The 16969-nt window shown below is 39.9% G+C and overlaps 1 protein-coding gene across 5 annotated transcripts in view; it reads left to right on the forward strand.

Moving 5' to 3' along the window:
• Window positions 1–16969, forward strand: part of morf4l1 (mortality factor 4 like 1) — a 73835-nt gene that overhangs the window by 26143 nt on the left and 30723 nt on the right. For all 5 annotated transcript variants that reach the window (XM_087981322.1, XM_043677128.2, XM_087981323.1 and 2 more), the window contains 4 exons: window positions 5440–5520; window positions 6100–6125; window positions 8077–8165; window positions 11714–11815. In XM_087981322.1, coding sequence (XP_087837448.1) covers window positions 5440–5520; window positions 6100–6125; window positions 8077–8165; window positions 11714–11815 — 298 coding nt within the window. The remainder of the gene's footprint in view (window positions 1–5439; window positions 5521–6099; window positions 6126–8076; window positions 8166–11713; window positions 11816–16969) is intronic.

Here is a 16969-nt window from a genome sequence, read left to right on the forward strand (position 1 = left end):
AATGGTATGATCTCATTAGTCTATACGTGTTTATGGGCTGTGGTTGCACACTAACTTTTTATGACTCATGCTCTACAAAACCTGAATCCCTCTAGAGCTGTTCTCAGTTTAAATATTGCTTTTTTAATTCTTCCTGCCTAAAAGTAATTGATTCACATTTATCCACATTATACTCCATTAGTCAGATTTTTGCTTGCATTTAACCTATGTAAATGACTTTGCATCCTCATTATATCCTCTCAATAATAAGCCGCCTTACCTATATTTGTGACGTTCACGAATTTAATTACTTTTTCCACTCACCTCTCAGTAATTGATATAAAATATGAAATGTTAATGTCCAAGCGCAGCCTCCTGTGGACCCCACTTGTCTATGCTGCCAATCCGTAAAATATATGTTTAATATATTTTCTGCCAGCTAGTTGTCATCCTTCCAAGCTGGTATGTTACCCCCTACACCATGATTTTTTTTAATTTTTCACAATCTTTTGATGAGGCATCTTATCCAGTGCCTTCTGAAAATACAAGTGCAACAAGTCTATAGGCTGACCTTTACTCGCTGTGCATCTTACTCTTCAAAGCGGTCCGATAAATTGAAACTGCTGATCCTTCCTGAATACGAGAAATTGAGGACTGCAGATGCTAGAGACCAGAGTTGGAAAGTGTGGTGCTGGAAAAGCACTGCAGATCTGGCACCATCTAAGGTACAGGAGAATCTACATTTTGGGCATAATCTCTTCATCAGGAATGTAGAGCGGAGAAGAGGGCTGAGAGAAAAATGAGAGTTGGGATGAGTTGTGGGGGAAGATAGCTGGAAGGCAATAGTTGGATGTAGGTGGGGGGGTGATGGTGATAGATTGGTGGGCAGGGTGGAGCGGATAGGAAGATGGATATGGGGGACCATTCATGAGGGTGGTGCAGAGTTGGAGGGTTGGATCTGGGATAAAGTGGGGGGAAGGGAGATGAGGAAACTGGTGAATATATAAATAAGGAAGAAAATTAGGTCTTTCAGCTCCTTGAGCTTGCTTCGCCAATCGATAACAGTTCCAAAATCAGCATTTTCATTTCCATGTGGTTGGAGGATCCCAAGGCAGAAGATGAGATGTTCCTCTTCCAGGCATTGGGTAGCTAGAGTTTGGCGGTGGAGACAGCCTAGGACTTGCATGTCCTTGGCGGAGTGGAAGGGGGAGATGCTTCCTGAACGTTCCATGAGTTGGCATCCTATCTTCCCCAATGTAGAGGAGACCACATCGAGAGCAACGGATACAGTAGATGAGGTATTTGGGTGTGCAGGAAAATCTCTGCTGGATGTGGCAGGATCCTTTGGGGCTTTGGATGCAAGTGAAGGGGAAGGTGTGAGCCCAAGTTTTACACTTAGTGCAGCGGCAAGGGAAGGTGTCAGGAGTGAAGGGTGAGTTGGTGGGGAGTGTAGACTGAAAGGGAGAGTCGCAGAGGGAATAGTCTCAACGGAATGCTGATGGGGTGGGGAGTGAAATATATCTCTGGAGTCTGTGGAATACTGATAGGTCTTCCTGAATACCTTGACACCTTTTTCTAACTGTCCAGCAGAAACTTCCTTAGTGATAAATTCGAATACCTTCCCACAACTTAAATCAGGCTAACTACGTAACATAAATAAGAGTAGGGCATTCATCCTCTCAAGCTTGTTCTACCATTCCATAAAATCATGGTTGATCTTCCCCAGGCTTCAACTCTATTTTCATGTCATGGCTCTCAGCTCCTCTATTTTAAAACAATCAATCTCGAGTTGTAGAGATGTACAGCATGGAAACAGACCCTTCAGTTCAACTTGTCATACTGACCAGATATCCTAACCTAATCTAGATCCATTTGCCAGCACTTGGCCAATATCTCTCTAAACCCTTCCTATTCATATACCCTTCCAGATGCCTTTTAAATGCTTTAATTGTACCAGCCTCCTCCACTTCCTCTGGCAGCTCATTCCATACACTCAGCATCCTCTGCGTGAAAAAGTTGCTCCTTAGGTAAGGACACACCTTAGCCTCCGACACTCCAGGGAAAACAACCTCTCCTTTTAACTCAAATGCTCCAAACCTTAAAACATCCTTGTAAATCTTTTCCGAATACCCTTTCAAGTTTCACAACATCCTTCTTATAGGAGGGAGACTAGAATTGCACACAGTATTCCAAAAGTAGCCTAACCAAAAGTAGCTTGTACAGCCACAACATGACCTCCTAACTCCTATACTCAGTGCACTGACCAATAAAGGTAAGCGTACTAAATGTCGCTTTCTATCTACCTGCAACTCCACTTTCAAGGAAGTATGCACCTGCACTTCAAGGTCTCTTTGTTACCTTTCCATTAAATATTTTGAGATCTATCCTCCATATCTCTGGGCCAGACAATTCCAGATTGTGTCTCAACCCTCAGATAAAGAAAATTCCTTTGTGTCTCAGTTTTAAATCAATGCCTCCTTTATTCTGTAACCGTATCCCCTATTTTGTAATTCCCTATTATACCTGTGACAGGTACTCCAGTTTCTGCTGAAATTTCGAAGTTGCACCTTGAAGTTTCTCTTCTAACTTAAAGCCTGTCAATAATCAGACAAAACAGTCATGGTTTCAGGAATTGGGTGTCCCCAAAGCTGGGTATTTCCACACTTTAGTTATCGAGTTGATGTTTTCAATCTCGCATTTGAAGTGAAATTTTAGGCACTTGTTCAATCAAAAATGAGAAAAATCTTGCTGCAATTTGAAATTACTGAGTGCCACACTCCCCCTCTAGACAGTGAATTTCCCTCTAGGTCCATCACTGCCACTCGATGTACAGAGAGTTGTAAAAGTGGGCATCTGCATGAATGACTGTCACAATCATGACATTGTAAAATATGTACTACGTACAGAAGAATTGAACAGTATTTCTAAACAATATTCTGTACTGTAGCATTTGGAGAGGGAAGGACAAGTACTATCTTCAGATAAAGCCAAGTTAAAGCTAATTGAACCCAGCTACATAGATCACAGTCCCATTTTGAAGTTACACATTTTCTCCTTATTTTTGAGTGCACACTAAATTTCCACAGTAACTTTCACCTATTTAGTACTTTTCAATATGACCCCGCTTAACATTTAAAAATTAATGTGACTGCAGAGGCCAACAAAAAAGCAGTAAACCACTGTAGTAATAATATGTATGATTATTAAAGTTGACATATTGATGTCAATATATAATAGCTATAAATGTAAAAAAACTGAACTTTGTAAGAACGTTTTTTATATTTTATTTTGTTTGCCAGGTGTGGACGTCACTAGCTAAGGCATAATTTATAGCCTCTTGCTGACTGCCCTTAGGGTGGTGATGAACTACCTCCTGAAATCACTGAGGGAGGGAGTTCTAAGATTTTGAACCCAGTGATTAAAAAGGCTTGACGTTACACGTCCAAGTTGGTGTATGGCTTAGAGGGGAACTTGCATGTGTTGCCTTGCATTCGCTGCCCTGGTCCTCCCCCGTGTTGGAAGCTGCAAATTTGAAAGATGCTGTAATAAGATCCTTTGTTTGTTGCTGCTGTGCATCTTGTAAGTGGTACACACTGCTGTTACTGAATGCTGTTGGAGAGAGAATAAATATTGAAGGTGGTTAATGGGGAGGCCACTTAATCAAGGTTGCTTTCTCATGGATGCTGCCAAGCTTCTTGACCTGTACTCATCCAGGCAAGTAGGGATTATTCAATCAAACTCCAGACTTGTGCCTTGTAGATGGTAGACAGTCTTTGGGGAAGCAAAAGGTGAGTTACTTGCCTCAGTATTCTCAGTCTCTGAGCTGTATTAGTAAGCACATTATTATGTAGGTCTTTCAGTTTCTGGTCAATGGTAACCCAAAGATATTGTTGGAGGATTCATTTGATGGTAATGCCGTTGAGTATTAAGGGGTGATGGCTAGGTTCTGGCAGCATCCAAGGAGCAGGAAAGTCCTGACAAGGGTTTTGGCCTGAAATGTTGACGTTCCTGCACCTATAATGCTGTTTGACCTGCTGTGCTTTCCCAGCTTCACATCTATTGACTCTGGCTTCCAGCATCTGCAGTCCTTACTGTCTCCAGGTGGCTGAGGTGGTCACTGGCACTTCTTTGGCATGAATATTAGTTGCCACGTATCTGGCCAAGTCTGGGTGATACGGACTGCTTCAGTATCTGAAGATAGCCTGTACTAAACATTGTGCAATATTAATGAACATTCCCACTTTTGACTGTATGAAGAAGAAAGATTATGAATTAAGCACCAGATGATAGCTGTGCCGAGAACATAAACCTCGAGGTTTGAGTGATTATTATTATTTCAAACTTAATGTCTTTCCTAGGATGATTTTATGAAGGTGATGTCTTGCTGCCTGGTCTAACATGTATGTGTCCTATTGCACGATATCTCTTGTACTGTCATCTATCAGCTCGTGGCCTGTATCAAAATGAAGGCGCATTCTGCTATGCCAGTTGATTCATTGAAGGCCTCCGGCTAATGATTTGGGTATGAGACTTCAAGAAGATGTTTATGAAGCCTCTCCATCACCACCAACACACAAGCGCCATCACCTTCATTGCTCACCTCTACTGTGCCTCAGACGTGAGAAATGGCAAGGGCATAACCTGGGCCTCAGTGCCACTGTGGGGCACAATCTCAAGAGATGGAGCTTGCAACCTCTAGGAAGTGCTTCCAATGTAAGGAGTTGTAGCCACCAATTTACACAGTTTGCAACGACCAGAATTTTGGTGATGATTAAAATACAGGTTTCGCTAAGACACTGGGAAAGACACCTAATCATCTCTGAAGTGGTTCTGGGATCCTTGTATCCACCTGATAATCACTTTATAGTCAGAGTATATAATTTAGTGACAAGTTCACAAAGATAGTTTCTATGCTAAGTGCAAACACAAGTTTTGATAATAGGGATTGCAAGCAAATATTTTTTATTGCAGTCTAAGTTAATTTTAATGTTGACAATCCCTGGAGCGTTGGAGACTCAGGGGTGACCTTAGAGGTTTACAAAATTGAGGGGCATGGAGAGGGTAAATAGGCAAAGTCTTTTCCCTGGGGTGGGGGAGTCTAGAACTAGAGGTTTAGGGTGAGAGGGGAAAGATATAAAAGAGACCTGAGGAGCAACTTTTTCACGCAGAGGGTGGTACGTGTATGGAATGAGCTGCCAGAGGAAGTGGTGGAGGCTGGTACAATTACAACATTTAAGAGGCATTTTTATTGGGTATATGAATAGGAAGGGTTTGGAGGGATATGGGCTGAGTGCTGGCAGGTGGGACTAGATTGGGTTGGGATATCTGGTCGGCATGGACGGGTTGGACCGAAAGGTCTGTTTCCATGCTGTGCATCTCTATGACTCTAATACTGTTTGAGAAGTGTTCCCTTTTTCTGTTAGTAATTATTTTATTTTCTGTTAATTTATTTATCTCTAGAGAGCAATGGGCAGAGGGCAAGATGAGGGGCGCTGCACCAGCCAAGAAGGCTTCCACCATGCAACAGAAGAATGTTGAAATGTGAGTAACTTGAGTACTGAATCTCGTGGTAACTTTTCAGGTGTGTTCCAATTTTTTGAAACTAATTTTAACGCGGTTCAATTAGCTTTTCCACTAAGTTGGATTTATTGTCCTTTTCAAACCCCTGATTGACAAAATACGAAGAGTTAATGGCAGAACTGTATTCAACTGCAATCTCTGACCTCATAATTTGGCATTTGCCTTGCTGAGCCATTACCATCAAGCCAGAGAAGCAACCCATGATATGTGAAACTGGAGTTACCATGGAGAATGAGTAGCAAAGAAGAATTGTTTGTTGTAGCAATGTAACTCTTTCCTTTATTCATTTTTTTAAAACAAAATCAGGTGGCGAGCCATCTGTGCAGCATGACTATGAATTAAAACAAAATTCTATGTTGCCTTGGAAGCATAAACTATCATTTTTTTTGTATGTATTCCCTGAATAAGGTTCTGGGCATGTCCAGTATTAGTCAGTGCCAGCTATGAAGTTGATACGGCAATAATTTGTTATTTTCCCATTGACATGATTTTTAAAAAATGCATTTGATACTCGTTTGTAAAAGTTTTTCTCTCTTTCAGAAAAACAAAGAAGAATAAACAGAAAGGTAAGTATCCTTAAAACTTATCTTTGGTTCAGATCTTTTATTACTGAATGCAACCTTCAAGCAGTTGAAGAAACCGGTTATCTCTGTACAAGATTAGATTACCTACAGTGTGGAAACAGGCCCTTTGGTCCAACAAGTCCACATCGACCCTCCAAAGAGAAACCCATCCCCCTATATTTACCCCTGACGAATCCACCTAACACTACGGGCAATTTAGCATGGCCAATTCACCTAACCTGTACGTCTTTGGACTGTGGGAGGAAACCGGAGCACCCGGAGGAAACCCATGCAGTCACGGGGAGAATGTGCAAACTCCACACACACAGTTGCCTCAGGCTGGGAATTGAACCCAGGTCTCTGGCGCTGTGAGGCAGCAGTGCTAGCCACCTTGCTGCCCCAAAGGGTATCCCTCAGGAATACTTATCCCCTTAGTTGTCTCAGAAATTGCCTACCTGTTGTCAGAGGGTCCTACTTGCTATGTCTAGAGTAGCCTGCTTGTACAGCCTTGAGAACCAGTAGGCAATGTGCAATAAATGTTAGCCTTGCTTGTGATACCCATATCCTATGATTGACATTTGTTTAAAATGTACTCATTGAGGTATGTTTAGGAATAACAAATTTAGATCTTTGGTGGAATTCTGACTTTTGGTTCAGGGAATTTCATTCATTTTCAGTCTTTCACCTTGCTCACACATGTATGAACAAATATGGAAGGAGGTATGTTGGCTGCAAAGGAGGTGGTGGGGTAGAGAGACAGCGCAGTTGAGGGGGGGAGGGGTTGAATATTTGGGCAGGTGTCGAGAGGAGCAGGGCTTCAGTGAGCGGCGGGGTATGTGCAGGATAATGGGAAGGGGGTGCAGGGTTTAAGGTGTGGGTTATGCACTGGAGGCAGGCTCAGGCAGATGGTGCCGATTAGAACTTATTGCAATGTTATGGTAGAACTGTGAAATATTTCATGAAATATGAAGAGCATTCAAGTGTTTTCTTCTGTACTTATCACTCAGCTCAATGTGGAGAGAGAAAAGCAATATATTAGCTGGATGCGGACCAGTTGGATGTAGGCCTGTTGGTGGTAATCATAGGGTGATTTTGTATGTTTTACATTGGTAGTACTGTAACCCAAGTGGAAAACTGGTTTTTCCTTAAAAGCTTATGGAAGGATCATCTGAGTTCTTTTGGGCTTTGATAGGGCAAGTTTTCTCTACATTGGTCAATAATTAGAGAACGTGAATTTTAAATTCATGGTAAAAGACCTAAGAAGGATTGTTTTCACCAGAGTTATTTGATTTGGAATGCTGACCCTGCAAAAGTAATGGAAATAATTTTTAAAAGGATGGTGAACAAGTAAATAGGGTTGAAGACTTTAAAGGATTATGGATGAAAAACAGTAATGTGGGCTAAGAATAACTGCTTTCAAAGAACCTGTAATGGCATGGCAGGCCAAATGGCTGCATCCTGTGCTTTAATTTCTTGAGATTCTGTAAATGGCTTGGCTTAGCATTGGAGAATTTGGCAAAATATGTAGTGACCTGATAAAAATTTGATCGCTGTTTGAAATTGAGTCTTTTGACCGCTTGACTGATGCAAACTCCTGTTAATAAAGGACGGTCAGGACTGACTGTGCACCTTGAACAGGAACAAACACAGATGAGCATTACTTATGATGCATCAATAACATTTTAAAAATCCAGGTAATGCTTGATGTAATGCAGCATTATTAAACAAAGCAAGACAAATCCTAAATATTTCTTCCAATCTCCTCAGTTCTGCCACCAATCTGTAATATAGTGATTTTTAGTAATGCCGCATAGAAATGATGATGATGTATATTGAATATATTCTAGTAGTCAGTTATTCGAGGTCTATAAGTCAGTGCCTCAGCTGATGGTTGAGTGTATGTAAGAACAGTCAGTTAGCTTCGCTATGAGTAACTAATTTGATCTTTTATCAGCTCCCACAGCTGGTGATGGAAGTAGCACTAGTGAAACACCACAGCCACCCAGGAAGAAAAGGGCAAGAGTGGACCCCACAATGGAAAGTGTATGTAGTTCACTAGAATGTAACACAGCAACTGAATGTGTGTTTAATAACCAGTAATAAAACCAAAATTTAAGTCAACATAAATTGAATCTATAAATGATGTTCTGAAATGCCTGGGATTACAACTAACAAAGATGTTACGAGTGGATTTCAGTAACTGTTGATGAAGAGAGCTTCTATTGTGCTATATTTTGAAACATAATTTTTAAACGCCTGTGTATTTGAGCTCTGGATACTTAACACACATTCTTTCAAAGTGTTACTTCATAATGGTTATTACTCCATTAGGAAATGGGTCCAATTTCTCTCCCTCAGTTTGAGTATATAATGCCACTTTTAGCTCCATAGTGAATTAGATTGTTAATCCACATGGAGCAGAAAGTCTTCGATTCAGTCTGCGACTGATGAAGAGATGAGCCAAAACAGTAATTAAAGTATTTAAATTGGCAGGTTTTGATGCTACACTTGGGGCTCTGAGTATCCGTTTGAGACTTAGTTACCTTGCTTTTTCCATGGATGCTGCCTGACCCGCTGTGATCTCCAGCATTTGTTTTCAGTTGTGTGTGGTGCTGGAAAAGCACAGCAGATCAGGTAGCATCCAAGGAGTAGGAGAATCGATGTTTCGGGCACAAGCCCTTCTTCAGGAGTTTGTTGTTTTTCAGTAAAGTTTGTCATCTGCAGTAATTTGTTCTGACTGAGTATCTGTACTGGGGACATCAAAAGCTTGGCCAATATTTCTGGTTTGATTTACTGTCCAGAGATTCTTGCTGGCATGGTCACTCGCCTTCTCAAGCTCAGTTATGAATGGGCATTAAACGCTGGCCTTGCCAACAGTTCTATTCCTATCGTTATGATCCCAGCCAATTGGACAGGTTAGATGCCAGAATGAAATCTGGCTTGATAGATAATATTTTTGTTTAACATGGTAGTCTTTTGCTGAAACAGGAGCACGCAAGTCTGCAAATTTGGTTTCAACAATAAATCAAATTTATTATGCAAAAGAAAGGAAAATGAAGTGAAATAAACCAAGCTATCTCAATCAACACTGTTTGAAAGGTTTTGAAACATTGCAAAACAAAATCCCATCTACTCCCGAATATCATCATCTTGACAGTTACTTAAATATTCCTTCCCTGTCAAATCCATTGATTTGATTTAACTACTACGACTCAGATCTGAGTTGTGAAGCCCTTTACCTTTGATCACTTTCACAATCGATAGCTTAGACTTCCTTAGTCTTTTGATAAACTGCAGCGTTCTAACCAAACACCCCATATCTGGAAGTTTCAGTAAACTGCTTGAAATCTTTTGAGCTAATTTATTTTTTTTTAAAACTTCATTTTAGCTTCTGCTTTTCTAACATCTTTATACACTCTGTCTTCAGTTGTAAGTCCTGTGGTATAAATAAACTTGCACATAGCGGTTTAAAATCTTGGATCTAAAAAGACTGACCTAATTAGTTCTTTAAAACCCTTTCACAAGAACAGAACAGCACCCATATGCCACTAGCTTGAAGTTCAAATTCATTAAAAATGATATTTTACATAATTAAATCTACAGGTATTTCTTCATACAAGTCTTGGATCTTTTATAACACTATGAATGAATTAATTTTAAAAATGGACACTTTGGTCTTCTAAATAGTGGCATGTTTCTGGTCTCAATTACCCTTTTGAATATTGGCATCCATGGCATAGAACCCATGGTAAATTCAGCTTTCATGAGTGGAGGGAAAAGAAAATGGGACAAAGTAACATTTCCTCATGGATGGAATAAAAATGGTACTTAACATTTTTTAATTTTTCTTAGGTTTAACAACAAAGAAACACCAGTTGATCTTGTTGAATTGTGACTTTTATTTACAGCTACAGTCAATAGTCATACAGCATGGAAACAGACCGTTCAGCTCAATTCGTCCGTGCTAACCAGATTTCCTAAACTGACCCAGTCCCACTTGCCCATGTTTGGCTGTTATCCTTCTAAATCTTTCCTACACGCCTACCTGTCCAAATATCTTTAAAATGTTGTCATTGTACCCGCCCCTACCTCTTCCTCTATCCCAGCCTCTCCTGATAACTCAAACCCTCCAGTCTCGATAACATAGTTCCTGGTAGGTATCATTTGATTACCTGCTAGTTTTCATCATGTACAGTCACATAGTTGTGTGGAACCTGAGTGTTTAGTGGAAAAAGACATTGTCGAAGTTTTTTTATCCTATGCTTGCTAAGGTTGCATGTATGTGTGTGGGCACTGTCCTTTGTAAGTAGAAAGAACATGTTGGGAGGCCACAGTTCCCTGGTCAAGTCTTTACCATGGGCACATACCAATCAGACACAACTTTCCAACTAATCTATGCCTTTTTCTCATGAAGTATAAATAATTGTTCCCTTAATTTGGTGTTCTTGTGTCAGTCATGATGCATGTTTGACAAAAAGCCTCAACATCTTCCCTTCAGCAATTTTCATTACTGCTTCATATCACTTTCTGTTCAGTTCTAATTACATTTTATCAGAAATCTGAGGTGTAACTAAATCCACATTGTTGAATGGTACCAAGAGATTTTTTTTAAAAAAATCTTGATTAAATAAGCAAAGTGTCTGGTTGAATGTGTAATGCGATGTACGAGTTGTATTGCAGGGAAGTTTTAAGTGCTTGTGGACTTAATATTAAATCACAATCCTTTACTTTTTCCTTCAAGGCTGGCAGGATTAAAAGTGTTACATTGAGGATTGTCTGCATCGACTAGTATAGATCAAAATTTAGTAGGTAACCTTTTAAAAAGCTTTGAAATTCAGCTGGATTAGATGGATATTTCTGAGATTTCAAACTTTTAGCTTCATTACTTTTTAGAGAGAGAGCTTCACATTGTCAGTAAATTTTGTTTTGAAGAAGTCCTGCCTGACATGATGACTGAATAAACCATTAGATATAGGAGCAGAATTAAGATAATCAGCCCAATGAGGCTGCTCAACCATTCCATCATGGCTGATATGTTTCTCAACCCCATTCTCCTGCTTTCTCCCTATAAATAGCCCACTCAAAGTAGGTTACACTTTCTTGTACTGGACTCAGTCAAGAAAAAAAGTAGTCTTTGTCTTGTATGGTGTCATATTATTTCCTGATCTTGAGCATTACACTTGGTTCATGCCTAATTTTTTAAATCTATGCTGTCCCAACATTTTTAAACTGGGTATCATTCTGTCACATCTTATGCTTTCCAAGCTTTTATTTGTTTGAGATGGGACATGTTTAATGCTCATCTCCAAATGAACCAAAATGGAAATCTACATGCCTATGACACAACTTCTACCCCTGAATGGTTGGTCCTTAAGGTATTCGGAGCTATTGCTGGTTGAGGCTTTGAGAAGATGGGAAGCCTGTTTTTAAAAGTCTGTAATTTTTATCGAATTGAGCACTCCTACTATATAAAGATTTACCTTGAGGTGTTAGGACTGTGGGTGTGTTTTTTAAATGCAGTGTGCAGCAAGTTCAATTTGTGTGTAGACCTGGGAAGAAGCTGTAACTTGGTAAATTGTTGTCTTCTGCAGGAGGAGACATTTATGAACAGGGTAGAAGTCAAGGTTAAGATTCCAGAGGAGTTGAAACCATGGCTCGTGGACGATTGGGACCTGATCACACGTCAAAAACAGGTATGCAGTCTATCTGGTTGCTTCAAAGCATGGTGATACATCAGGATTTGCTACCATGGTAAATTTGGCTAGAATATTGCTATTGCAGACAAGGTAACAAGATGAGGTGAAAACATCTAAGAAGGATATATTGATAGGATGAGGTAAAGAAGGGTTGGAAAGATGCTTAGACACAGATTCATGAACCAAATCACCTGTTTCTGTGCTGTAAATATTTCACAACAATAGATATTTTACTTGTCACTAGGTTAGCTCAGCTTGTGGGGGAGTGCAGTCTGCCCACTTGCTCCCGTGTTTTGGTTGCCAAGATGAGTTTCCATACCATATTGCCAGAGCTGTAACTTCAGCAATTCTACCAACAGAAACTGAAAGATGATGCTCGGTTCTCAGTCTAAAGTGAATTAACATCAATATTAAAAAACATTTTAAAATCAAATTTCAGAATTTTTTTGATGAAATTAAGTCATCTTGTTTTGGGCAGCGTGCTCTCTAGGAACCGTGGCCTGCCTTTCATGATGCGAGCTTTGAACAATTTACTTAAGCAACCCTGAAGAACTAAGATTTGTAGTGAACTATCCTTAGAACGATGTAGATTAAGAAAAAATTAAATAAAGGTGTCCTAAATTGAGAGGTTTTCATAGTAAATAGAGAGTCTGTTTCCAGTTACAAACTTTGAGGCTTTCCACGATGATGAGACCGACAAATCATGTAGTTTTGTATGTTTTCATAGCTTATTTTACCTTGGACAGATCACTAGCCTGTGACCAGAGGCACGAGCTTGAGGGATGTCACACTAACTCAAGCATGCCTGACTCATTCTCCTGCTCTAACAGTCGTGGGCATAATGGAAGGATTTATGGACTGATAATCAATCAGATGCTCCACATTAAGAATAAACTTTGGTGACTATCAAGCTGTGGACTGGGACCCAAACCCAGATCTTCTCCACCCAGTGGCAATAAGATTCATAGGGTTATGGTGATTGATATGAAGAAACTGTGCCTTTGCACAGTTGTTCTGAAGTGCGCTGAAGTAGATTCAGTAATAACTTTATCAGTAAAATATTGGAGAACTAGTGGGAGGTGAGAAATTTATCGGACTGTGGATAAATAACATTAGTGAGACTAATGGAATAGCTGTATTAAAGGTGCTGCGTGTTGGGTGGCTTCCTTCTGTGTGGTTTCATTCTGAGATTCTATTTTTAGGGAGATTGCCAACTAAATCTTAGATAATTAAAGCATATCCTTAACATCTAACTTTGCTCAGAAATCGATTGATGCATGGCTTTTAAGAAGGAACATTAATCTTGCAATAAAGCAGGTTCTTGTGTCTTCCAGCTGATTTACTTGTGTGTGCTGTGTTTTGTCACAATTATTGTGGGGTTTACTTGTTACTAAGCTGAATTCACATAACTTTTAATTTTCTCCAGTCTGATACATGTTGCACATTATACATTTTGGAATTTATTGTGGAAATTATTTAGCAAGATGTCTCTGCATTGGATACACGTTACTTAGCACAAGCTGGATGAATTTGTACAAAATTACTCTAAACCTCATGAGCCAGAGTGGCATTCCAAGCTTCACATTACACTTAACAGTCATACCACTTCAAAGCAATTATTTAGGCAAAAACTAAGCACTTAACAATTGGGCGATCAGGATAGTTTTCTACTAGTTAGGATGTTTGGCAACCTGAAGAAGCAGAGGCTGTCTTGGCTTAATGCATCAATATTTGATTATCTTTCCCTCCAAATACATATGCACCCTTGAGAGTGGACTGGAAAAAATGTTTTGGGTTTTAAAGTAAAGTAGACATGGTAAAACAAAAGCATTCTGAGGTACTCGAGGCTAGCAAGTATTATTTTTTAAATAATCGATAATGGCATGTGAGTTTCGCTATAATTTATTGCACATTGATTATCCTGAAAGCATCCCAACTGGTAGAAGGCTATCCTGGTGCCCTGGCCAGCATTGCATCCTTGGTCGATATCATAAAGAACAGATTTGACTGATCATTTGTCTTACCATTGATTATGGGATTTCTCAATTAATGATAGTCGGAAACAGGCCCTTAAATCCAACTTGTCCATGCCGACTAGGTTTCCTAAACTAAACTAGTCCAATTTGCTTGTGTTTGGTCCATATCCCTCTAAACACTTCCTATCCATGAGAAAGCTGGTGGCCTTACACATCCGCTAAGGAGATGTGGGAAAGAATTAAGGACATCTGTTCTTAGCGTCAATGGATTGGTATAAATAAGGTGATAACATTTGTTCACTTGTGGAATGTGTGGCAGTGCTTCCTTCTCACCCAGGGGTATGGAGGTGTGCATATTTCACAGGTGAATGTCTGATAACTAAATTTCTGTTTTACATCGAAAACTCTTAACTAAACTCATACTCAGTAGGAAAAGAACTTGTAATTTGATAAGCTGAGTGGAATATGCACGTAGTAGAACAATCCTGATACATTTTCATGCATACCACACTGTGCAGATTTGGATTTATGAAGCTTAGCTCCCTATGTGTATGTCCCTTGAACCCTTTGGTCAGTGAATGTAATTTACTGAAGAATGTTTTCTCTCTCTCACACGTGAACATCTTCCAACTTTCTAATCTAATCTTGACAGTTTTGGAGGGTGAATGTCTCATTACCCATAGCTAGGAAAACACGGTGAAATTGACATAATAAGAAAGTTGGAAGATGTTCACGTGTGAGAGAGAGAAAACATTCTTCAGTAAATTACATTCACTGACCGAAGGGTTCAAGGGACATACACAGGACTGAAGCTGGTGGAAAGATTAACTCTTTGTGGTCTGATTTTAGTGAACACCAGCTTATCATGGGTTGAATATTTGTGTATTGTTCCCTAGAGCTCGAGATCTGGGAATGTTATGGATTTAACTTGCACTTTGGGAGTCTAAGATGACTTTAAAGGAAAAAGCCATTTTGTAGGACAATCATAACAGCATGTTAGCTGAGCAAGGTTGCCTCATGACCTTTTCCACATAGTTTAGACTAGCTTCTCGTTATGATGTACTGTTAAAAGAGAAGGTAATCTAGTCAAAGCAATTGGCCATTTGGCGTGGCTTGATCAGGGTGTCCCACTTTGTCATGTAGCTTAATTAGTCAAGCATACTCAGACCTGTCAGCGAGTTTCTCTTTCTCTGCAAACTTCTACCATTTTATTGCTGCTTATCTGATTAAGGACATGTGGCGTAGTAATTTTAATACCAAATTCTTTATAAAGCCAACTTGTTTGCAGCAATAAGAGGAGTAGCCTGAGAGAGCTCATAGGGGTACGAGCTGGCGCTGCTACACTGCTAGTGGTTTTAGAACCTTCGCTCAAGCCTGGCTTGTAGGTATCTATGTTATAGTGTAACATTGATGCCATTGGTAAATAAAGGTAATAATTTAAACTAAACTGTCTGTAAAAGTTTTGTATTCCAGACGACCATAGAGTACAATCTCTGGGCTGGATCAAGAGAGGCTTACAGGTAGAGTCCATCAAGGATTCCCTGAGCCATCTCGAAAAAATACTTGAACATCCATGTGCCTGTTCGAAAGTCTTTCACCTGTTTTAATTGTACCTGCCTCTACATATTCCTTTCGCAGCTCATTCCATATGCGGACCATCCTCTCAGTGAAAAACTTTCCCCAGATCTCCCTTAAATCTTTTCCCCCCTCCCCTTAACCTATGCTGTCTAGTTTTGGACTCTCCTACTGAGGTAAAAATCTTGACTATTCACCTTATCCATGCCCCTCATGATTTTATTACTCCTGCAAGGTCACCCCTCAGCCTCCCATGCCTCAGCAAAGAATGTCCCAGCATCTCCTTATAACCAGCCTTCAATTCTCGGTAACATTACTTGTAAATCTTTTTTGTACCCTTTCCAGTTTAATGGCATCCTCCCTATAGCAGGGTGACCAGAAATATGGGAGTACTCTAAATGTGGCCATACAAACGTCTTGTACATCTGTAACATTAAGTCCCAATTCCTGTACAATATGCACTGAACAATGCATCGTGAGTAGCCGTAATTCTCTCCGTAACAATCATAGCACTTCAAAACAATTCAGTGCACTATGAAGCTTGGAATGCTTCCCAGGCTCCTGAGGTTGAGTAATTCTGTACACAGTCATCCACCTAGTGCCAAGTAATGTGCATATACAGCAGACATCTTTGCATTAGTCAGGAGAAATAGTAAATTATGTAATGCATCATTTAATACTCTTGCAGTCTATCGATATAGTGGTGTTAGGGAGGGAATTCCAGAATTTTGACCAGTGACAGTGGAGAAATAGTAATTATATCCCAAGTTATAAAAAATCAAATTAGGAACAGAGACCTTAAACCTGCCCTCCCGCTTGGTAGGGTCTTGGCTGATCTAACAACTCCTGTTCACCCCCTTTAGGATGCTATCCAGGTTGGAGGGCAGATAAAGCGTGTGATGTTCCCAAATTGTCCTTGACCACTGAGATGTTAAGGTTGATTTTCCAGGGTTGTGTAACAGATCAATTACCTTGTAGGTAATTATCTGTTATTATCTGTCTTTTCACTGAGGAGATCTTTGCTTCTGTGAATCAAATATTCAGAAAAAACAGTTGAGGGCAAGTATGTAGTCTTTGCTGCTTGAGGAGTTTAGGAATTGATAACATGGATGTATTGTACTTCTATGCAGTTGGTATGGAGCAAGGTTTATCTGTATTTTAAACCCTGCTCTGACTCTAAGCAAGAGAGGGGAGGGGGTCATTCACTATGAAATGAGATGCTGCTAAGGTCCAAGGAAAGCATATTGCTCTATATCATTGCAGCATATCCAGAGGAAAGGTTAGGATGAGGGAGGTTAAAGTTGTCCCTCAAAAAGGTGGTTAGCTGTTTTCAGATGTTAACTGAGCTTTTGTAAAGATGAAGTGCAATCTTACTTTCCCTTAACTCTCCTTTAACACTAGCCACTGAAATTAAAGAAAAGCTGAAAAGTGAAAGGGAAAAGTAAAAGTTCTCTGGGCGTGCACATGCACTTTGTTAGAGAAGCATTGTTGAGCTGTTTCCGATAATTCCAATTCCACTGTATCTAAAACCACTGCCCTCATCTACAACAAGTTTGACATAGCACCAATATGGGCATGCGCGAAATTTGTATTTAAGTTC

This window comes from Chiloscyllium plagiosum, unplaced genomic scaffold, assembly GCF_037043375.1.
Source record: "Chiloscyllium plagiosum isolate Xiang-an unplaced genomic scaffold, Cpla_swu_hap1 HiC_scaffold_39, whole genome shotgun sequence".
In the NCBI taxonomy this organism is placed as follows: domain Eukaryota; kingdom Metazoa; phylum Chordata; class Chondrichthyes; order Orectolobiformes; family Hemiscylliidae; genus Chiloscyllium; species Chiloscyllium plagiosum.